The following is a 25,615-nucleotide window of genomic DNA, read 5'->3' on the forward strand; positions in this document are numbered from 1 at the left end:
ACATAAATATTTTGCCAACTTTACCACACTTACAGATTTAACAAAGACTTATTTTAAGGAGTATTGTTTTAAATATAGTAAAGGATTATAAATAAATTTGTGTATGAATATTTTAAGACTATATTTTAAAAATCTGTTCAATCATAAAGTGTGTTTTTCTTACAGATGTATTCATCTTAGCAGTATTTTAGGATCAGTTTGATATTTTTGAAAGCTAAGTTTTTTAGGGAGGCTTAGTCTCTTTGTAAATATATTCTTATGAATATATTTATAAATATGCCTTTCCTGAATATGTTTGTGAATATATCCTTCTAACAAATGTAACAAAAATTTGGCATTTCATGTGGGAGCCTTTCAATTTTTACTAGTTTTCAAATTCTTTTTAGAGTCATTGGCTGTTTTCCTAATATTTTAGTATTATTGAAATTCTTGTGGCAAATTTCACATTATGACCACTTTGATGGATTTATCAACTTTATCAATTAACCAAAATTTGTTTCTTGTACTCATTGATAAAGGTTGTGGTAAGAATAGTAGGACCCTCTGCTAAGTTGGAAAGAAGAATCAGTGAAACACGAAGTCTGGCCCACTGACCTAGAGAGGGCGACACCCAGAGGGTAGAGGAGGGAAGACTAGGGGGCAGAGGAAGCCGGATGGCATGGCTGGGATGGGGGTGGGAGGAACAGGGAACAGAGAGAAAGGGAGACTGGAGGCAGTGGGTGTCTGGGACAAGAGATGGAAAGACAGAGGGGCAGAGAGATTGAGAGACAATGGCTGCAGAGAATGAGAGACAGAGTGGAGAGAGTCTGAAGGCCCTAAATCTGGCCCCCTGTAAATGTTTTCATTCCATTTAGTGTGGTTTATTGTAGAACTGTGTAGGGTTACAATGATCATACAAAATTTGTGGTATATAGCGAAATTCGATAAATTCACCTGAATGACTGATGGCAAATGGATTCTTTGGCAAATTGGCCTCAGGCACATTGGCCATTACTTTTTCAGGCATTCCTTAAAATGAACATTCAGTGGATCGATGGTAGAAGAAAAAAACAGAAAAGGGACAAATAAATGTCAGGAATTAAAAACCGTAACTACAGACGTGTTATGAATTAAATTCGCCCAGGGTTATGATTTACAAGCACAAAGGTGGTCTAGGAAGCCTGTCAGTTAGGGACCATAACTTGATTTAAATCGTGATGATTAAGAGTCCTTTGACAGACCAAATTAAGTCTTGGACGAGCAAATGATTGAGAAGGGAAGAGTATCCAGGCGAATATGAGAGAATAGAAGTAGGAGAGTGTGGTTGGATTCCAGGATATTGTGGGTGAGGAATGGCAGACAGTGAGCTGGTTAGACAGGCAGGGGCTAGAGAAAAAGGATCTTGTATGTCTTTTGAAGTTAGAGAGGGGATTAAAAGAATTAAGCAAGTACAATGATTAGATACGTGCTTTAGAAAGATCACTTGTATTAGTGTGGCTGGTTGTTTAGAAATGTTTACATATGGAGACAAAGGGACTGATTCTTAAACTCTCCCAATGTTTCAGGTATTAGATACAGAGGGGTTTAAAAAAAGAGAAGTGATAGAGGAGATTAATATTTAGATCTACTTAGATGAAGTTGGAAGCCATTATCCTCAGCAAACTAACACAGAAACAGAAAACGAAACACTGCATGTTCTCATTTAAAAGTGGGAGCTGAGCAATGAGTACATGTGGACACAGGAAAGGGAACAACACTTACTGGGATGTGCTGGGGAAGAGTGGGAATGGAAGAGCATTAGGGAAAACAGCTAATGCATGCTGGGCTTAATACCTAGGTGCTGGGTTGATAGGTGCAGCAAACCACCTATGGCACATGTTTACCTATGTAAAAAACCTGCACATCCTGCACATGTGCCCCAGAACTTAAGAACAAACAAGCTAAAAAACAAACAGATTTAGATCTGGGTATCATTTGTGTCTAGAACTAGCAACACTATGGGTTTTAATGAGACTCTCTAGGTAGTCAGAGAAACAAAAGACAGAGTGGCCACTAAAACATGGAAAGGGCAGAAGAGAATTCTGCAGAATCCTGAATCTGTCAGATATGTGATGGGGCACCTGGTGGGTGCAGAGAAGAGAAGTAGGGAAAGCATTAATTAGAAATGAAGAATTAAATATATCTGAAATTACCTGGCTGAGAGCTCTTCTGGAACTTACATGTGCTGAATATTTATGTCTGTGCATCTCTGGCCCAGTGAATACTGAGCTGTTCAAGAGTTAAAGATAGACCACATCTTTGTAAGTTCAGTCTCTTGCATTTATTAGGCTTATAAAATATGTTCCTTTTATTTGGACTAGACTGACTACAACAAGCATAGGTTGTGAGATAGCCGGTTATAGGGAAGCTGAATAGTCTATTAAAACTAAATAAATCAGGGAAGCATGGCTAGAACATACCTCAAGTTTCTGTCTTCCCATTAGTGTCCATTGGACTCTACCACCAACAAATTTAGTATTCTTTCCAGAAAAAAATCAAAGTCTCCAGGCACTGAACCCTCTAGTTCCCAGACTTAGGGAAACATGCCCTTCTGTTAGATCTTCAGGTGAACCCGTGAGGCAATGGATTGCTGAGTGCCTTCAGAGCTTCAGTGAGCAGAGCTGCTATACATCTCTGCCCCATGAGAACACACCTGTTATTTCATATGGCAGAGAAGGCATGGCATTGACGAACACAACCATCATTCTCCCTTCTGTCCACCACAGCCTCCTCCATTTTTGAGATGTGCTCCTTTTACATCTGTCTTCATCTTCAATTAGTTTCAGATTTCATGGATTTTTCCTTGAGCTGGTAGGTATATATTTTATGGTACAATTTGATTAGTTAAATTATTATTATCATTTTTGGTCTTTTAATGTGTACATTTCATCGGGAGCAATGAGTTTTTGAGTTTGAGGAGAAATGACAGTCACACTTCATTTATGTTTGTATATGTCATTAACATGAAGGATTTTGTCCATGAGCTTAACGTTATTACTGCCAACGTATTAATTCATGAGACTTCCCAGGAAGTCTTGTAACACTGTGACCCAGGTCTTATGGGTAAGACACTAAAAGTGAGAACAAAATTATGGAAATGAAGGTTGGAATTATTTCTTTTTAGTCCTGCCTTTAGCTTATTAGATAACATACTCTCCCAATGATATCTTAATATTTTAATTCATATTTATTTTTGTTGGACCAATTAGCATATTAAATTTTATGAAAAGCTTTAATGCAAGATATAGAAGGAAACAGGAAATTATGTGAATTGTCTAGATAAGTGAGGGTGTTATAACCGAGAGAGACTTTGAGAAGTACTGACCTTTATATTGACCACATTATTTGGTTCTAATGCAATAATGCTAGAAATAAATAACAAAAATTAACTAGAATGACATCTACAGATGAAAGTAAAACTACAGTACAAAGAGCTCATGGGTCATAGAATAAAGTCCAATAAAAAGTAAAAATCAGAATTAAATGATATGAAAAACACTATAGAGCAACTAGTGGGATACAGCTAAAGCAATACATGGATAGAAATATGTAGTTTTAAATACTTATATTAGATAAGAAGAGAGCCTGAAGATTAATGCACTAGGCATCCAACTTAGTAAGTTAGAAAAAGATTAACAGAATGTACTAAAAGAAAGTACAAGGAAGGAAATAATAAACTTGAGCAGAAATAAATGAAATAGATGAACTATATTAAAGCACTAATGAGTTCAAAGGTTAATTTCTTTTGAAAAGACTAACAAAAAACTGAAAAAAACTGATCAGGGAAAAAATAGAAAAGGGCCAAATAAGTATCAGGAATTAAAAACTATAACTACAGATAAGGTATGGATTAGAAAGAAAATATTGAAAATAACTATATATGAGACATTTGGAAACTCTGAAGTATATAACTTCCTGAAATATACAGCAAAGTTTTCAAAAATATAACTTACTGAAACCAATTCAGAAATAAATAGAAAACTCAAATAGTTATAAATCATTAAAAATTTGAATCATCAGTTAAAAAATCACCATAATGGAAACAGTAGTCTCTGATGATTTATAGCTAAACTCTACTTATAGTATACAAATCATTCCAGAATATATAGAAAAAGATGAAAGGCTACCCAACCTATTAATGAGGTTAGTAAACTTTGATACTAAGACCAAATCAGAACAATACACAAAAAAGCCCATCATTCTCAGCAAACTATCACAAGAACAGAAAACCAAATACCACATGTTCTCACTCATAGGTGGGAATTGAACAATGAGATCACTTGAACACAGGAAGGGGAGCATCGCACACCGGGTCCTATTGTGGGGAGGGGGTATGGGAGAGGGAGAGCATTAGGAGATATACCTAATGTAAATGACGAGTTAATGGGTGCAGCACACCAACATGGCATATGTATACATATGTAACAAACCTGCACGTTGTGCACATTTACCCTAGAACTTAAAGTATAATAAAAAAATTATAGGTTAATGTCTTTCACAAATATAAATGTGAAATTTTAAAAAAAAGTTATACTAGGAGTGTATAAAAATGAAAATATACCATGATCAAGCTGTGGTTATCCCAGGAATTTATAATGTGGGTTATTTGACTATTAGTGTAATCTATTACATAAATATATTAAAGGGTTATAATCATATAATAATGTAATAAATGTAGAGAAACATATTTGACAAAATTTAACATTCATTCATGATAAAATCTCCTATCAAATTAAAAATAGATAGGAACATCCTTAATATGATAAATGGTATAGAAGAAATACCTATAGTAAACTTGATACTTAATGGTGAAATGTTGACAGAATGCATTTTATGAGCAGAAACAAAAGTAAAGATGTCCATTATTACCTGTTTTATTCATAATTTACTGATTTACTAGCAGTATAAGATATGAATGAATAGTATATTTACTGATAAAGAAGAAATAAAAACGTATTATTCACCAATGATGTAATTATGAAGAAAATACACAAGAATCTACAGATAAATTATTAATAAGAAAATTTAGGCTGGGTGTGATGACTTGCACCTGTAATCTCCACACTTTGGGAGGCTGAGGTGGGAGGAGGATCATTTGAACTCAGGAGTTCAAGACCAGCCTAGGCAACACAGCAAGGCACCATCTCTAAAAAGAAAATTAGCCAGGCCTAGTGGTGCATGCCTGTAGTTTCAGCTGCTTGGGGGCCGAGGTGGGAGGATTGCTTGAACCTAGATTTCCAGGCTGCAGTGAATCATGATTACGCTACTGTACTCCAGCCAGTGTGACACAGCAAGACCCTCTTGCAAAAAACAAAACAAAACAAAAAACAAAGCACAAACAAAAACTAGTATAGTTGCTGAAACCAAAGCAATAGGCAATAGTCAATTGCCTTTTTATATATTAGCAAAAATAGTGTAATTTACACATTACAGAAAAAAGAGAGCACTCAAAAGTAAATGGAACAAAACCAAAAATTGACAAATGGGACTTAATTAAACTAAAGAGCTTCTGCACAGCTAAATAAATAATTAACAGAGTAAACAGACTACCTACAGAATGAGAGAAAATATCTGCAAGCTCTGCACCTGACAAAGGACTAATATCCAGAATCTATCAGGAAGTTAAACAAATCAACAAGAAGAAAACAAATAAGCCACTAAAAAGTGGGCAAAGGACATGAACAGATGCTTCTCAAAAGAAGACACATATATGTAAGCCAATAAACATGAAAAAATATTCAATATTACTAATCATTAGAGAAATGCAAATTAAGACCACAATAAGACCATGCAGGGTGTCTATTATTAAAAAGTCAAAAATAACAGATGTTGGCGAGGCTGAGAGGAAAAGGGAACACATAGGCACTGCTGGTGGAAATGTAACTTAGTTCAACCTCCATGAAAAGCAGTGTGGAGATTTCTCAGATTACTAAAACTGGAGCTACCATTTGACCCAGCAACCATAATTGATACCATTACTGGAGTGGGTATCTACCCAAAGGAAAAGAAATCATTCTGTCAAAAAAATCTGCACTCATATGTTTATCAAAGCACTATTCATAATAGCAAAGTCATAGAATCAACCTAAGTGTTCATCAAATGTGGTACATATACACCATCAAATATTGCACAGCCGTAAAAAGGAATGAAATCATGTCATTTGCAGCTGAAGGCTATTATCCTAAGTGAATTAATGCAGAAACTGAAAACCAAATAGTGCATGTTCTCACTTATACGTGGGAGTTAAACAATGGGTACATGTGGACATAAAGCTGGAAACAATAGACACTGGGGACTCCAAAAAGGGGCAGGGAAGGAGGGAAAAAAGTTGAAAAACTACGTATTGGGTACTAGGTTCACTATTTGAGATGATGGGTTCAATAGAGGCCCAAACTTCAGTATTACTCGATATGCTCATATAACAAATCTTGCACATGTACCTTCTGAGTCTAAGATTAAAAAAACAACAGCAACAACAACAACAAAAACAACGACAAAGTAGTGAAGTTATGAGAGTAGGGTCATTGAAGTTTCTTTATTTTTTGGCAGGATAATGAAAGCATTAATTATCTTCATATTGGTCAATTCATGCACACATATGAAAATGAATTATCTAAAAACATAAATGAAATATCCAAATTTCCAAATGGGAGAAAATAAAATACAATTTTAAAGACTTAATTAGTTTGGCTGAATTAAACAGACCAAAGTTACACAAACAAATAAATGATGAGTTAAAAAGTCACTTGAGTTTGAAAAAGGCAGCCCAAATATATTAGTAATCATAATTGATTTACTCTACAATATTATGCTGAAAGTCCCTGACAATAGATTAAGAATGTAACACATGAGAAAAATACCATAAGAATTGGAAACAAAGAAACAATATTATTATTTGAAGAAAACACAAATATGGAAAATCTATACAAATCTATCAGTAACTACTTAAAAACATACTGAGTTCCACAAGGTTGATTGATAGGAAAAAATCAGTAACTACAAAAGTGGTAGCATTTCTATACATCAGCAGTAAAAATACATATATAACATAAGAGGTATGATAATAATTGCCACAAAATGTTACTTAAATATAAATCTAATGAAATAATTGCAAAATGATACTGGATGAAATATAAAAATCATGGATAAATAAGGAATTATCTTTAGGGATGTGGAGACTCAATATTTAAAACAATTCAGTTATTCAATAAATTTGATGCCATTTCAATAAAAAAGATAGTACTTAGGTATAAATCTAATAAATGATGTACAATTTTTTTTAATGCAAAACTTTATTAAGTGATATTAGGGAAGAAAAACCAATGTAAAGGTTAATCATACTCATTCAGAGAAAGACTTTCTGACATAAAGATGTAAATTTATCACAAATTAAGTAATTAATTTTATAAAATTCTATTAAAAATCCCAAGAGATTTTTTTGGGAAGTATGATAGGTGTGACTTGCCAACCTGATTTTAAAACTTAGTTGGAAGTGCAAGTGGCTAAGAATAGTAAATACTCTTCTGACTACAAAATAACAAGATGGGTGACTAGTCCTATTAAATATTAAGATGTATAACAGGCATAATGCTAAAAATTTAAACTGATGTGTGGTGTTTGTCTGAGGTAGACAAAACTGGCTGGTAAAACAGAATAGAGATTCAAAAACATATCCATGTATGCATGGAAATGTAATAAATGACAAGTGATTTTTAGATCAATGGGGAAAGGATAAACTCTCCAATAAATGGTGCTGGGGCAATTGGTTATCCATATAAAACTGGATGTTAGGAGGGGCGGAGCAAGATGGCCGAATAGGAACAGCTCCAGTCTCCAGCTCCCAGCATGAGCGACACAGAAGACAGGTGATTTCTGCATTTTCAACTGAGGGACTGGGTTCATCTCACTAGGGAGTGCTGGACAATCGTGCTGGTCAGCTGCTGCAGCCCGACCAGCGAGAGCTGAAGCAGGGTGAGGCATCGCCTCACCAGGGAAGTGCAAGGGGGAGGGGAATCCCTTTTCCTAACCAGGGGAACTGAGACACACAACACCTGGAAAATCGGGTAACTCCCACCCCAATACTGCGCTGTACCAGGGGTCTTAGCAAATGGACACACCAGGAGATTATATCCCACACCTGGCTGGGAGGGTCCCACACCCGCCCATGGAGCCTCCCTCATTGCTAGCACAGCAGTCTGCGATCTAACTGCAAGGCAGCAGCGAGGCTGGGGGAGGGGCGCCCACCATTGCTGAGGCTTAAGTAGGTAAACAAAGCTGCTGGGAAGCTCGAACTGGGTGGAGCTCACAGCAGCTCGAGGAAACCTGCCTGTCTCTGTAGACTCCACCTCTGGGGATAGGGCACAGCTAAACAACAACAACAACAACAACAACAACAACAAAGCAGCAGAAACCTCTGCAGATGCAAACGACTCTGTCTGACAGCTTTGAAGAGAGCAGTGGAACAGGGAGGTTGAGATCTGAGAATGGACAGACTGCCTGCTCAAGTGGGTCCCTGACCCCTGAGTAGCCTAACTGGGAGACATCCCCCACTAGGGGCAGACCGACACCCCACACCTCACACGGTGGAGTACATCCCTGAGAGGAAGCTTCCAAAGTAAGAATCAGACAGGTACACTCGCTGTTCAGCAATATTCTATCTTCTGCAGCCTCTGCTGCTGATACCTAGGCAAACAGGGTCTGGAGTGGACCTCAAGCAATCTCCAACAGACCTACAGCTGAGGGTCCTGACTGTTAGAAGGAAAACTAACAAACAGGAAGGACACCCACACCAAAACCCCATCAGTACGTCACCATCATCAAAGACCAGAGACAGATAAAACCACAAAGATGGGGAAAAAGCAGGGCAGAAAAGCTGGAAATTCAAAAAATAAGAGCGCATCTCCCCCTGCAAAGGAACGCAGCTCATCACCAGCAATGGATCAAAGCTGGACGGAGAATGACTTTGATGAGATGAGAGAAGAAGGCTTCAGTCCATCAAACTTCTCAGAGCTAAAGAAGGAATTACGTACCCAGCGCAAAGAAACTAAAAATCTTGAAAAAAGAGTGGAAGAATTGATAACTAGAATAATTAATGCAGAGAAGGTCATAAACAAAATGACAGAGATGAAAACCATGACACAAGAAATATGTGACAAATGCACAAGCTTCAGTAACCGACTCGATCAACTGTAAGAAAGAGTATCAGTGATTGAGGATCAAATGAATGAAATGAAGCAAGAAGAGAAATCTAAAGAAAAAAGAAGAGAAAAAATGAACAAAGCGTGGAAGAAGTATGGGATTATGTAAAAAGACCAAATCTATATCTGATTGGGGTGCCTGAAAGTGAGGGGGAAAATAGAACCAAGTTGGAAAACACTCTTCAGGATATCATCCAGGAGAACTTCCCCAACCTAGTAGGGCAGGCCAACATTCAAATTCAGGAAATACAGAGAATGCCACAAAGATACTCCTCGAGAAGAGTAACTCCAAGACACATAATTGCTAGATTCACCAAAGTTGAAATGAAGGAAAAAATCTTAAGGGCAGCCAGAGAGAAAGGTCGGGTTACCCACAAAGGGAAGCCCATCAGACTAACAGCAGATCTCTCGGCAGAAACTCTCCAAGCCAGAAGAGAGTGGGGGCCAATATTCAACATTCTTAAAGAAAAGCATTTTCAACCCAGAATTTCATATCCAACCAAACTAAGTTTCATAAGTGAAGGAGAAATAAAATCCTTTACAGATAAGCAAATGCTTAGAGATTTTGTCACCACCAGGTCTGCCTTAGAAGAGACCCTGAAGGAAGCACTAAACATGGAAAGGAACAACTGGTACCAGCCATTGCAAAAACATGCCAAAATGTAAAGACCATCGAGGCTAGGAAGAAAGTGCATCAACTAACGAGCAAAATAACCAGCTAATATAATAATGACAGGATCAAGTTCACACATAACAATATTAACCTTAAATGTAAATGGACTAAATGGTCCAATTAAAAGACACAGACTGGCAAACTGGATAAAGAGTCAAGACCCATCAGTCTGCTGTATTCAGGAGACCCATCTCACAGGCAGAGACATACATAGGCTCAAAATAAAGGGATGGAGGAAGATCTACCAAGCAAATGGAGAACAAAAAAAAAGCAGGGGTTGCAATCCTAATTTCTGATAAAACAGATTTTAAACCATCAAAGATCAAAAGAGACAAAGAAGGCCATTACATAATGGTAAAGGGATCAATTCAACAGGAAGAGCTAACTATCCTAAGTATATATGCACCCAATACAGGAGCACCCAGATTCATAAAGCAAGTCCTTAGAGACTTACAAAGAGACTTAGACTCCCACACAGTACTAATGGGAGACTTCAACACCCCACTGGAAACATTAGACAGATCAACAAGACAGAAAGTTAACAAGGATATCCAGGAATTGAACTCATCTCTGCAGCAAGCAGACCTAATAGACATCTACAGAACTCTCCACCCCAAATCAACAGAATATACATTCTTCTCAGCATCACATCACACTTATTCCAAAATTGACCACATAATTGGAAGTAAAGCACTCCTCAGCAAATGTAAAAGAACAGAAATTATAACAAACTGTCTCTTAGACCACAGTGCAATCAAACTAGAATTCATGACTAAGAAACTCAATCAAAATCACTCAACTACATGGAAACTGAATAACTTGCTCCTGAATGACTACTGGGTACATAAGGAAATGAAGGCAGAAATAAAGACGTTCTTTGAAACCAATGAGAACAAAGATACAACATACCAGAATCTCTGGGACACATTTAAAGCAGTGTGTAGAGGGAAATTTATAGCACTAAATGCCCACAAGAGAAAGCTGGAATGATCTAAAATTGACACGCTAACATCACAATTAAAAGAACTAGAGTGGCAAGAGCAAACACATTCAAACGCTAGCAGAAGAGAAGAAATAACTAAGATCAGAGCAGAACTGAAGGAGATAGAGACACAAAAAACCCTCCAAAAAATCAATGAATCCAGGAATTGGTTTTTTGAAAAGATCAACAAAATTGATAGACTGCTAGCAAGACTAATAAAGCAGAAAAGAGAGAAGAATCAAATAGACGCAATAAAAACTGATAACGGGGATATCACCATCGACTCCACAGAAATACAAACTACCATCAGAGAATACGATAAACACCTCTACACAAATCAACTAGAAAACCTAGAAGAAATGGATAATTTCCTGGACACTTACACTCTCCCAAGACTAAACCAGGAAGAAGCTGAATCCCTGAATGGACCTATAGCAGGCTCTGAAATTGAGGCAATAATTAATAACCTACCAACCAAAAAAAGTCCAGGACCAGATGGATTCACAGCTGAATTCTACCAGAGATACAAGGAGGAGCTGGTACCATTCCTTCTGAAACTATTACAATCAATAGAAAAAAAGGGAATCCTTCCTAACTCATTTTATGAGGCCAACATCATCTTGATACCAAAGCCTGACAGAGACACAACAAAAAAAGAGAATTTTAGACCAATATCCCTGATGAACATCGATGCAAAAATCCTCAATAAAATACTGGCAAACCGGATCCAGCAGCACATCAAAAAGCTTATCCACCATGATCAAGTGGGCTTCATCCCTGGGATGCAAGGCTGGTTCGACATTCGCAAATCAATAAACGTAATCCAGCATATAAACAGAACCAAAGACAAAAACCACATGATTATCTCAATAGATACAGAAAAGGCCTTTGACAAAATTCAACAGCCCTTCATGCTAAAAACTCTCAATAAATTTGGTATTGATGGAACATATCTCAAAATAATAAGAGCCATTTATGACAAACCCACAGGCAATATCATACTGAATGGGCAAAAACTGGAAGTATTCCCTTTGAAAACTGGCACAAGACAGGGATGCCCTCTCTCACCACTTCTATTCAACATAGTGTTGGAAGTTCTGGCTAGGGCAATCAGGAAAGAGAAAGAAATAAAGGGTATTCACTTAGGAAAAGAAGAAGTCAAATTGTCCCTGTTTGCAGATGACATGATTGTGTATTTAGAAAACCCCATCATCTCAGCCCAAAATCTCCTTAAGATGATATGAAACTTCAGCAAAGTCTCAGGATACAAAATTAATGTGCAAAAATCACAAGCATTCTTATACACCAGTAACAGACAAACAGAAAGCCAAATCATGAATGAACTTCCATTCACAATTGCTTCAAGGAGAATAAAATACCTAGGAATCCAACTTACAAGGGATGTAAAGGACCTCTTCAAGGAGAACTACAAACCACTGCTCAGTGAAATAAAAGAGGACACAAACAAATGGAAGAACATACCATGCTCATGGATAGGAAGAATCAATATCATGAAAATGGCCATACTGCCCAAGGCAATTTATAGATTCAATGCCATCCCCATCAAGCTACCAATGACTTTCTTCACAGAATTGGAAAAAACTGCTTTAAAGTTCATATGGAACCAAAAAAGAGCCCGCATTGCCAAGACAATCCTAAGCCAAAAGAACAAGGCTGGCGGCATCATGCTACCTGACTATACTACAAGGCTACAGTAACCAAAACAGCATGGTACTGGTACCAAAACAGAGATATAGACCAATGGAACAGAACAGAGTCCTCAGAAATAATACCACACATCTACAGCCATCTGATCTTTGATAAACCTGAGAAAAACAAGAAATGGGGAAAGGATTCCCTATTTAATAAACGGTGCTGGGAAAATTGGCTAGCCATAAGTAGAAAGCTGAAACTGGATCCTTTCCTTACTCCTTATACAAAAATTAATTCGAGATAGATTAGAGACTTAAATGTTAGACCTAATACCATAAAAACCCTAGAAGAAAACCTAGGTAATACCATTCAGGACATAGGCATGGGCAAGGACTTCATGTCTAAAATACCAAAAGCAACGGCAACAAAAGCCAAAATTGACAAATGGGATCTCATTAAACTAAAGAGCTTCTGCACAGCAAAAGAAACTACCATCAGAGTGAACAGGCAACCTACAGAATGGGAGAAAATTTTTGCAATCTACTCATCAGACAATGGGCTAATATCCAGAACCTACAAAGAACTCAAACAAATTTACAAGAAAAAAACAAACAACCCCATCAAAAAGTGGGCAAAGGATATGAACAGACATTTCTCAAAAGAAGACATTCATACAGGCAACAGACACATGAAAAAATGCTCATCATCACTGGCCATCAGAGAAATGCAAATCAAAACCACAATATGATACCATCTCACACCAGTTAGAATGGCAATCATTCAAAAGTCAGGAAACAATAGGTGCTGGAGAGGATGTGGAGTAATAGGGACACTTTTACACTGTTGGTGGGATTGTAAACTAGTTCAACCATTATGGAAAACAGTATGGCGATTCCTCAAGGATCTAGAACTAGAAGCACCATATGACCCAACCATCCCATTACTGGATATATACCCAAAGGATTATAAATCATGCTGCTATAAAGACATATGCACACGTATGTTTATTGTGGCACTATTCACAATAGGAAAGACTTGGAATCAACTCAAATGTCCATCAATGACAGACTGCATTAAGAAAACGTGGCACATATACACCTTGGAATACTATGCAGCCATAAAAAAGGATGAGTTCGTGTCCTTTGTAGGGACATGGATGCAGCTGGAAACCATCATTCTCAGCAAACTATCCCAAGAACAGAAAACCAAACACAGCATGTTCTCACTCATAGGTGGGAACTGAACAATGAGATCACTTGGACTCTGGAAGGGGAACATCACACACCGGGGCCTATCATGGGGAGGGGTTAGGGGGGAGGGATTGCATTGGGAGTTATACCTGATGTAAATGACGAGTTGATGGGTGCTGACGAGTTGATGGGTGCAGCACACCAACATGGCACAAGTATACATATGTAACAAACCTGCACATTATGCACATGTACCCTAGAACTTAATGTATAATAATAAAAAAAAGAAAAAAAAAACAACTGGATGTTGGGTGTCAATTCCAGATGATTAAATACTTAATTGTGAAAGATAATGCTACATAAAATTTAGAAAACTGTGCAGGAGGATGTCTATTTGAATCTGGAGTAGGATGGGATTTCAAAATTTTCCAAAAATTGTTAACTTAGAATATATTAAAATTAAGAGCATATTAATATATTTATCAAAAGACATGATAAAGAAAGTGAAAAGCCAAACCACAAACTGGGAGAAGCTATTTGCATACATATAGCAGATAAATAATTAACATGGACTTTTATAATGAATTCCTACAAGTCAAGTAAAAGACAATCCAGTAGAAAAATGATAGAAGTATGACTATAATTGCTGCAAAATGTTACTTAAGTATAAACCTAATGAAATAATCGCAAATTATTTGAACAGTCAAGTATTTGACCTAATTGGGCCAAATATTTAAACAGTGAACTTAGAATAAAGGACTAAGGAAATTGATTCAATCTCATTACTAATCTGAGAAATGAATATTAAAATAACAATACCCTCTGAATTAATGAAAATTAGAAATCTGACAACTCTAACAAGGCTGTAGAGCAATGGGAATCACATGTATGGCTCTTTTGGAAAACCATGGCATTATTTGGTAAAATTAAAGCTGTGTATACTTTTGAACCAACCATTCCCATGTTCGGCATAAATCTTAAGAAATGTTCATACATATGCACAAAGGGACATGTACAAGAATAGCAGCATTGTTGGCAAAGACAAAAGAACTGGAAAATAATGCAAATGTCCCTTAGCAGTGGACTGAATGATTACACGGTAGTATGTTCATGCAGTGGGATACTACATAGCAGAAAAAATGAACTACGGGGACTCACGCCAGCATTGGCAAATCATAGCAACATAATGTTTGGTGAAAAAAGCAAGTTGCAGAATAAATATGGCATGATTCCATTTATATGAAGTCTCCAAACATTCAGATGTAAACAATATATTGTTTGAAGATCCAAATACGATAAACTCATGAAAAAAAATTGGGGAACGATATACCCAAATTTCAGGATATTGATTATCTCTGGGTTGGGTGCTGGGATGGGGAGTAGAATAGTATTAGGAAAGCATCCTCCAGGGCTTCAAAAATTCTGATTGTTTTGTTTTTTAAGCTGAATGATGGCTACCTGGATGTTTATAATATCATTCTTTGTATATTAACATATGTAATAAATATTCATTTGTATCACTTCAATATTTAATACAAACAATTTAAAGAATATTTGATTAACAGTCTTTAATGCCCTTAGCTTAGAAACCTCTCTCTTTTTTAATTTCTAAATTAATTATTCTGTTTTTTTTTGCTGCTTGAAATTTAGGGATCAGGGCAGGCACGGTGGCCCACGCCTGTAATCGCAGCACTTTGGGAGGCTGAAGTGGGCGAATCACGAGGTCAGGAGATCGAGACCATCCCGGCTAACATGGTGAAGCCCCATCTCTACTAAAAATACACACACACAGACACAAACAAAAAACATTAGCCAGGCATGGTGGCAGACACCTGTAGTCCCAGCTACTAGGGAGGCTGAGGCAGAATAGCGTGAACCTGGGAGGCAGAGGTTGCAGTGAGCGAGATTGCGCCACTGCACTCCAGCCTGGGCGAGAGAGTGAGACTCCATCTCAAAAAAAAAAAAAAAAAAAAGAAAAGAAATTTAGGGATTAAAGTAAGTTCAACTAACAAAGAAGTTTGTTGTGAGAAGAAAAAAATATTTCTCCATATTGCTGCGTTGCAGAATGGAAGATGAAGATAGGACCTTATGTTTTGCATATAGAAGATGATCAGAAAAAGATCTGGCTTGGAATTAAAATGAAGAAAAAAAAGTAAAACTGACTTCCATCTCTTCTGAGCAAGAAAACATTTGGTTTCAGAATTTTCAGTGAACTTTTCCTTCCTCTTAAATTGCTCTGCCTGCCCTTAAGCTGGTTTCCTGGTATTCTACCATTTGAGTAATCCCAGGGAATCCAATATCCTGACATACTTGGCCCTGTTCTCAGGAAGAGGAGGTGTGGAGAGCAGCTGAGGATTTTGGACAGCCTGGCTTCTGGGATTGCTGTGGGAACACAGCTGGAGAAACCAGGCACACACAGAGGCCAGGTTTGCAGAACGAGGAGAAACTGAATTACCAGCAATTTGAGGCAGTGCTGTCAGACAATCTAGTTAATTTATTTTTAAATAATTAACTTGAGGACCTTAATTATGTAGATTAATTGTCAGCCATCATCATCTTCATTATCACCATGTTTACTGCCACCGAGAGCACCTTAAACAGAGCCACAGATACTGCTCAAATTCTGTTTAAAATCTGAGTCGGATCTTCCAAGAGTTTGTGAATTAAGCAGCAAAGACGAAGATGTGGTCAAGAAAAAAGCACAGGCAAATGAACTTCCAACATTAAACTAAGGATGCCAGCTTAATGGCAGATTCTATTGCTTGTACTTTTTGGCCATGCAGACTTATTTAATAAGCTTTTGCATCCCCATCCCATAAATAAAGCTCGCTGAAAAATGATTTCTTCATAGTCAATATTTTAATTATTATAAATCCCATAGTCCTGAAATTATACTTTAAAAATAAAAAATTAAAGCAGTAATTTCAGTTTCATAGAATCTTATTGATGCAGAATATAGTAAGCTAATTGTTCACGCCTTTCAAACTCCACAAATATTACCAGTTTGTCAGTCACATGTTTATTATCTTCTTTGATATGCAATATCCAACTCTATTTTAACACACTTTTTCCCTTGTGGGCTTGGCTGTTCACTATTACTCCAAGTATTTCAAGTTTGACAAGAGCATGGGCAGGTACTGGGGTACAGGGAGAGAGCATCAGCTTGGGTTCAAATCCTGATTGAATCACTGGCTAGTTGTTGGGCCTTTGGAAGTTATTGAAAATCTCTCTGTTATTTAAAAAGCCTCAGTTTCCTCATCTGTGAAGTGGGCATAGTAATCTCTATCTTAAGAGAACACAATTAAAACCTACAGGACACAGTAATTGTGTCTTAAATGTTAATTCCTTTGTTCATAAAAAGTAGCAAAATGTATTGAATTATTTGCTGAGAGTAAATAGAAGGTGAAAGAAATACATTACACTTCACTTGCCTTCAGAATTTCAGGACAGCTGGCTGTTGACAGTTACCATATTCCTGTAGGGCAACAAAACTCTTGGATTTGGTCCTGGGACGGAAGTTGCAGGACCAAATCTCTGCCTTTCTGCACTTTCACATATAGAATTTGAAATGACATGTGAAATTTGACAGTGTTAAAGAAAAGATCTTGCTGAAAGATGATTCAACTTGAAAGCAAATGAAAAATAATTTGATTCAACCTTGAGAAAAAGCAGTGAAAACCTAGAGATGATCAAGTAAAGTAAATTTTCAGTTAATTTGCTTGGTGTCGTGATGAGCACTGGGACTTGTTTTTTAAATGCTGACAAGGCAACATTAGTTGCCTTCTGGGCTATAATTTTAGTTAAATATCATATAATTATTTTTTTCCATAATTAAGGTAACGATATGTTACAAAGCATTTGGAAAGTAGAGCAGTAAAAACCATGCTATTTCTTCCAGGCTTTTGCCTATGTATACTTTTTGTGGCTGCAATCATAGTTTGTATGCAAATTTTCAACTTGCTTTTTTCAGTTAATATTATGTCAAAGCATTTTAAAGTGCTAAGTGGTATATTACATGCAGTGATTTATTTAGCAGATTTTCTATTGTGAATTTTCAAGTTGCTTCCCAATTTTTGCTGTAATATATAATTATTGTGAAGAACAACTTTGCTTTTGAAATTTTTAAAATAATTTTTAAATGTGAGGCAATTGAGGTTTTAGAAGGAAAATAAAAGTATCAGCTCTGAAAACAGTATTCAGGCAAACCTCCTTCAGATTCTTCTCCTTGTGCCTTACCAACTTCTATCAATTGTAATTTTTAATTTTTATTTAATTTTAATTTTATCAGTTTTTCACAAATTTCCTTCAACCAAATCGATCCTGATTTCTATCAGATTCTGCCTGATTTGCAACTTGCTTCTGTTGCAATATGCTGGTAAAGGCAGTTATACTTAAAATTTAGCTTCACTTAACCCAAATAATAGTGCAAGGTCATGGGAAAGAGGAAGACTAAATATTTAAAAATGACTAGAGAATTTTATGAATACATTTATTCCCTAAACCCAAGTGAGAGGACTGGATTGAGTTGCACAATGGTCATCTTGTCTTTTATTAATGCTGCCTTTGCCCTTTATCTTTCTTCTTATTCCCTCATTTTTCCCTTCCCCTAGACTATTCTTCCAATGATTTTTGAGGGCTCAGTGGATTTGTCTGTCCTCTTTTCCTCCTCTCATAGTTTCTGTTTTCCTTCCCTGCCGTATGTCCAGTGCCCAGAAATGCAGTTTTCATCACTTTGGAAGAAGAAACTGAATTGCCAGTGGTTCTTGGTATTTATTATTTTAATTATATTTTATTATTTAATTTTTATTATTAATTAATAAAATTAATTCAGTTAACAAATTATTATTAATACATTTGGTGCTCAGTATTTATTGAGCGCCATGTGCCAGGTACAGTGCTAGGTGCTGGAAATTCAACAACACAGTCTGTTTGGCTAAAGAGGCTGATGGGAGTGGTGGTTCACATTGGATATCTGAAGGCAGAGCTGGAGTTAGCTAAGCAAAGAGCTTGTGACATGGGAATTTCTGACAGGGAACAACTTTTGCAAGGGTATGTGCTGAAAGCAAACATGTAAAGTAAAAAGAGAAGGAAGGCCGAAGTGTCTGAAACCCTACTCCTGTAGTATAGAGTCCATCCGCACATTGCAAAGCACAAGGCTCAGTTGCCTACTACTTTCCTGTCAGTATCCTCTTTGGAAAGTCAGGTTAAATGCTTCTGAAGAGTTCCCAGAATCCCAGTGCATTTACCTTTTTTCATCATGTCTATAAGATGAAGAGGTCCGGCCACTGGTCCATATAAACATCTTAGAGAATGTTGGTCCAGGGTCTCCTTTCCTTATGGTGGATGTCCTGGAGGAATGGCAAAAAGACCTAGAAGAGGTACACACTGAAGTTAACAGCAACGAAGAGCTCTCAGTGGATGGCCTCTTACTTAACAACAGGGTTGTGATGCCATAGGGGCAGTGGTTCTCAATCCCGGCTGCATATTAAAATTGACTGGGAATTTTTGAAAAAGCACTGGAGCCTGGTCCTCTCTCAGAAATTTGCATTCGATCTTTTTAAAGCTTCCTTAGCTGATTATAATGCACTGCTGGGATTGAGAATTACTGCCTTAGGAAAACATGGTTTTCTAATTGATGTTAAAGTCACATTTTCCCCAAAATATCTCCTTCAAAATATCACTTTGGTACGGTTTCACACTCTTTACTATGCTGTATTTTTCCAAAATTTTAGTTCAGATTTGGATACTAAAATTTGACTTCTTCTTTTCAATCTGTTTTTTTTTTTTTAAATGCTGACAAGTGTGACATGTTGGTGATGAAATGTCATCTTTTAACCGTGCCCCACTTTTGCCGCTGTTGTGGCATCTGCCCACGGCAGTTGAGTCTCTGCCTAAGAAAATTACAGCATCAGTGGCAGCTGATACTCTCTGGCTTCTGGAGAAACCAGGTTTGTAGGATCTAGAGTCAAGATATATTAAGAATGTTGTGGGGTTTTTTTTTTATTGTTATTATGACTTGGCTTTGGCAGATGTTCTTTCCTCTCTAAGCACAGCACTAAAAGTAGTTAGCTATTATTATTTGTTTTCCACATAATAATAATTTTCTTGGGAGTTATGAACATTAAATAAAGAAGTCTTAATCATACATAAAAGTTAAAATGATATTTAACACATTAGAACCAAGGAAGGAAGACTGGTGATTCCTTCATGGATGCATAGTCATTAGTGGCTTTCAGTTAAGCACAATATTAATGATAAGCACAATATTAATGATAACCAATATTAATGATAAGCATGAGACGGGAAATAACATTAGCTACTGTATACCATATTCTCTACTATATGCCATGAACTTTGAATATATTATTTATGCACATACATATTTCATGAAATACATATGTATATATCTATGTTGTGCTTATACAATGAAAACTCTGCAAGGTGGGTAGTGATATCATTTCCAGATTCTAAATGATGCTTTCAGGAGTCTGAGATTTTTGCTTACAGCTGGAAGAGGTAGAACCATGCTTCAAACCAACATCTACTTGCCTTCAATTCTTTTAGTTTTTAAATTAAAAATATATTCTTTAGAGATGAGAACTTGCTACATTTCCCAGGCAGAAATGCAGCAGCTATTCCCATGCACAATCATAGCTCACTGCATCCTCAAACTCCTGAGTTCAAGAAATCCTACCTCTGGCCAGGCCCAGTGGCTCACGCCTGTAATCGCAGCACTTTGGGAGGCCGAGGCGGGTGGATCATGAGGTCAGGAGACTGAGACCATGCTGGCTAACATGATGAAACCCTGTCTCTACTAAAAATAGAAAAAGTTAGCCCGGCATGGTGGTGGGTGCCTGTAGTCCCACCTCCTTGGGAGGTTGAGGCAAGAGAATGGCTTGAACCTGGGCAGCGGAGCTTACAGTGAGTTGAGATCTCGCCACTGCACTCCAGCCTGGGTGACAGAGCGAGACTCCATCTCAAAACTAACTAACTAACTAACTAACTAACTAACTAACTAGATAAAATAAATCCTACCTCCTCAACTTCCCCAGTAGTTGGGACTACAGGTGCTTGCCAATGTGCCTGGCTTGGCTTCAGCTCTGTAATGTGCATATGAATGACCTAAAGATTTGGGCCAGTTGTGGTGGCGTATGCCTGTAATCTCAGCAATTTGAGAGGCTTAGTAGAGAGGATCACTTGAGTCCAGGAATTTGAGACCAGACCTGGCAACATAGCAAGATCCCGTCTCTACACAAAATTAAAAATAAAATACATTAGCCACGTGTCGTAGTGTGTGCCTGTAGTAGTGTGTACCAGCTACTCAGGAGGCCAAGGTGGGAGGATAGCTTTAGCCTGGGAGTTCCAGGCTGCAGTGAGCCGTGGTTGTGTCACTGCACCACTCCAGCCTGGATGACACAGGGACACCCTGTTTAAAAAAAAAATTGTTACTATGCAAATTCTGCTTTAGAGGGTCTTGGGTGGAGCCTGAGAGCCTGCCTTTCTAACAAGCTCTCAAGTGATGCTGATATTGCTGGTCTGCAGACAACACTGAGTAGCAAGGGATCAGAGCATGCACTCATAGTAAGTGGTTGGTTATGGGCCCAGTTTTGTCACTAACTAGCTGTGTGACCTTGAGAAAGTCACTTAACATCTCTAGGACTTACTCTGTACCATGGAGAGTTTGAAACTGTTAGCTTCTAAGATTCCTCTCAGCGCCAATATTTTGTGATTCAATAAATTGAAGAATGGATCTAAGCATATACTATGTTGTTGTGTATTTACTTTCTGGGATTAGGTCTGGGAATTGATCTCCTTTTACAACCCTTGGGTCAGCATCAGAGCTATGAGTAACAGAGACTGTGGGAGGTAGAACAGAGGCTGGTAGTTTAGTAACCAGTATAGATGCAAGAATTCATACATCTACCCTTGTTCTAGGATAATGGCAGGAATCAAAGGATTCACCTGAATGGATGTCCTAGACTCTAGATTTAGAAAGACATAGAAATTAAATCTGCTGTCTGTTTAAATGGCTTAGGTCTGGGTTGTTTAAAGTCATTTATGTTTCTTTTTGAGCATCTCTAAAATATCAAATAGAATAGGGACTACATCCATTATTAAAACCAGTTAACTTTCAGGAAATAAGAATACTTTTAATCTAAATTGAATGAATTACATCATAAGAATGAGGATTGGCTTAAACTTTCAAGAAGTTATTTCAACTTGGACTCCAGTGGAATCCTCTGATTGCTTTAGTCATTCCTTCACAGGGTTTGGTCACAATTTGAGTCTGAGTAAACCAATAAATTCCTGAGTGCTGTCCTGTTCCTGGCTATTAGGCAGATTTAATAGACACATCATACAAATTATAAATGTTTTGAAACTACAAAGTGAAAGGCACTGCAATGATTTCAGTACATTTAGAATATTTTTCAGACTGTGTGTCATGATTCCAGCACTGTACCTTTGCTCTGTTTTAAGATGATATAGAAAGTGGGAGATGAAATATATATTTATTCTAATGAACTGTCTAAATCTTGTTGGAAAGGACTTAATGACTCCTCTGTTTATCCCAAAAAGTGGATTTGGAGTGTTTCCACCCTAGTTTTCTTTCATGAAGACAAACCATTATTTAAAACCTGCTAAAGTCATTGTTAATTAAAACAAAAGGAAGTAGCTGCTTTAAAGGCAATAGTATAAAGGTTCTGTGCACGTTAAAAAAAAATTTCCAGGCTTCAAAGAAACACCTAGAATTCCAAATGTGTTAATGGAAGCTGGCTTGGAAGTTCTTTCCCAGCTCAAAGACAGCCTTTCTGAACACCTTAAGAAATTAATTCAATTTTGCTCATTTTATAGGACAAGAAATTTATCATTTGAATTGTGATCAGGATAGGAATATAGAGACCAAAAAAGAAACTACGTTATACAATTTTGCAATTTGGAATCCTAACATAAAACAGAGATAAGCGTTGTATAGTGGCTGCACAGAGCTGTGGGCAGTGAGGAGAGGAAACCTGAATCTAATTCCACCATTAAATGATCTAGGAACTGGAGTGAACCTGGCAGAACCATTCCTATATAACTGCAGATGAGTATGACATAAAAATTCAAAGCTAGAAGACACAATCTCAGCCCTGAGTAAAAGGAGGGAGTCAGTGAGAATGGGATAATTTCCCTGTCTCAGAAATTTATAAAGGGCCCTTTCCATTTCTCAAACATACACCTTGCTAGTTTCTATTTCCATGATTCAGTTCGGCCATTCCTTCTGTCTTCATGGTGAATGAGTTACCCTGTTTCAAAGCCATCTCAGATGACCCTCTTCTGTGAAGTCTTCTCTGACCCATACGAACAGCTTCTTCATCTCTGCTCTCAGTTCTCGGTACTTACTTCTGCTAAGGCAAGGCAAAATCCATCCTGTTTGTGTGCAAATCTGCCTCCCATGCTAGGTTATACGCATCTGTAGGGCAGGACTGTGTCTTATGCAGCCTTACAGCACAATCCAGGACACATGGTAACACACTGGTTGTATCTGCTGCCTTGACCATCTAAGTAGCTGTTGGGAAATGTGGCCATTTAGTATGACTTTGGCCTCATGCACTGTGACTCATCTGCTGGGTGCAGTTGATGTCTCCTTTCTGACCCTTCTCTTAGCTTGCACTGAATTTCATTCTTCTTACTCTACTTCTTTTCTTTCCTTCTCTTGATTGTCCAGCTCCATCTATCCCTTACATTGGCTTGGAGAGAAAATTTCTATTGCTTGGTGAAGTATCATTCACTAAGGTTTCCTTTAGATAGGGCAGCATGGCCTGATGAAAAGAGATGAGTGAGAGCAGCAGATGGGGCCATTTGTTTGTTTGCCTCCTGGCATCACCATATGCCAACTCTGTGACTTTGGACAAGTCAATTTAACATCTCTGAGTTTTTGTTTCCTTGACCGTAAAAATGGGAATAATAATATTTGCCTTTCTACGTTGCTTGGGAGACTAAATAAAACAATACATGTAAAAGTGTTTAAAGTAGACCATGAAACATAATAACATAATAATTGGTTAGTGGCACACACTAACCAATAGGTTACTTCTTTTTCACCCCGTTATTAAACTTAAAAACAAATAGATTGATTTTTTTCGTTTTGTAAAAAAATTCGATTAAGTCACTTTGTGCTTGTACATTTAGACTATTGACTTTTTTTTTTTTTTCTTATGGGTCAGTGGCACTCAATGAGGAAAAGTGGTTTTCCGAGATATAGGGTGATAAAATCTGAAGTACTTTCTCATTAGCATTAAGTTCTGATACCCATTCTGAGAGAGAAAAACATAAAGACAGTGCCTCTGAATGCTGGTCACACATGCTGGCCACACATTAGAATTATCTGGAAGAACTTTTAAAAAATACTAATGCCTGGGTCTCACTCAAGACCAGTGAGAACCTCTGGGGGTGGGTCTCTGGCATTAATGTATTTTTGGAAGCTGTCCAGGTAATTGTGATGGGCAGCCAAGAAACACGACTATAACCTCTCAGGTTCTGATTTCATTTAAGTTTTATTATTTATGGATACTCTTTCTGCTTCTAGAAGCTTCTGCTGGGTGCCACTTCGCAGTGGCTCTTCTCACTTCCTACCAGTGCTGAGGCCTCAAGGTGACAGCTACAAGGGCAAGTGAGATATAGGGTAGGAAAAAAACAAAGTGGTTGCAGTTTTCTAGTGTCAGTGGCCCTGAGTTACGCATTTGGGATAATCTTAATGAACTCTGCTTTATTAAATGAGCAAGCAGGAGCCCATGGAACTATTTAACACATAATTACATGCCTAATCTTGCATAAAACTGTAACACTAATGACATCACTGGCAACTCAAAAGGTCACTCTAAGCACAGAAACTTAGGATTGCTTCTAATGTATGAGACTTTATCTTTGTAGGCTGTAAATTACATGTTCTTCTTAGGAATTGAGTTGTTTTGGCTTCAGGGCCTTTGGGGAAGAAGCTAAATATGTGGTAATAATTTTAGACTTAGTGATTTAAATAAGAAAATATTGGTGCATCTTATTAAAATCTATTTTAAATGTCATTGGGATATTTTCCCTCCAAATCCGCTACATACTTTACTTTGTTTTAGTTCATTTATTTGCCAAACATTTATAAGTGCCTCTTACATTCCAGATGCTGTTCTAGGTACTGTGGTGACCAAAACATTCAGACCTGCTTCTAAGGAGTGCAGTCCATGGAAGAGTCAGAATAACAAATCAACATCTGTACTACGCCAGACCAGCTCTCTTCCAAGGTTTCTATGACTTCCCAGCAGGTATATATCATAGTTGTCTCTCCACATTTACTTAAGCTCTCAGCTTGCTGAATTTGATATTGTTGCTCATTTCCTTCTACTATAAAGAGAAATGTTGTAAATGCTTTGCAACCTTGACTTAGAGGACAATGATCTCTTGGCTTTCCTTCTCATTATCTAGCTGCTCCTTCAATTTCTTTTGTGGATTCTTATTTCTCTACCTACCCCTTAAATGTCAGTACAATTTTGGGAAATAGTAAGTACCACTGAATAGTCTCTTGATAATGCTTCATAACAAGAATGAAAAATACTTTTCTCTCCCAATTTGATGCCTAGAAGCTTGAGTGAATAGCCCTGCTTGCTGCCCAGTTGTAGAGGAAAAGAAGAGTGAATTGCAGGACACTATTGTCTTTTGAGAAGAATGAAATAAGAGATAATATATTCTTTGGATTTTTATTGCAGACTGCTTTTCTGTCTTTCTTTTTGATTTTTATGGGTACATAGTATTGCATATATTATGGGGTACATGAGTTATTTTGATACAGGCATCCAATGGGTAATAATCATATCAGGGTAAATGTGGTATCCATCACCTCGAGCATTTATCATTTCATCATGTTACAAAC

The 25,615-nt window shown here is 37.4% G+C and overlaps 1 protein-coding gene across 3 annotated transcripts in view; it reads right to left on the reverse strand.

Moving 5' to 3' along the window:
- The window catches only part of KCNMB2 (potassium calcium-activated channel subfamily M regulatory beta subunit 2), a 311,021-nt gene that overhangs the window by 23,536 nt on the left and 261,870 nt on the right, over positions 1 to 25,615 (reverse strand). For all 3 annotated transcript variants that reach the window (XM_023184816.2, XM_023184815.3, XM_023184818.2), the window contains one exon: positions 18,960 to 19,082. In XM_023184816.2, coding sequence (XP_023040584.1) covers positions 18,960 to 19,082 — 123 coding nt within the window. The remainder of the gene's footprint in view (positions 1 to 18,959; positions 19,083 to 25,615) is intronic.

This window comes from Piliocolobus tephrosceles, chromosome 2 (assembly GCF_002776525.5).
Source record: "Piliocolobus tephrosceles isolate RC106 chromosome 2, ASM277652v3, whole genome shotgun sequence".
Lineage (NCBI taxonomy): Eukaryota > Metazoa > Chordata > Mammalia > Primates > Cercopithecidae > Piliocolobus > Piliocolobus tephrosceles.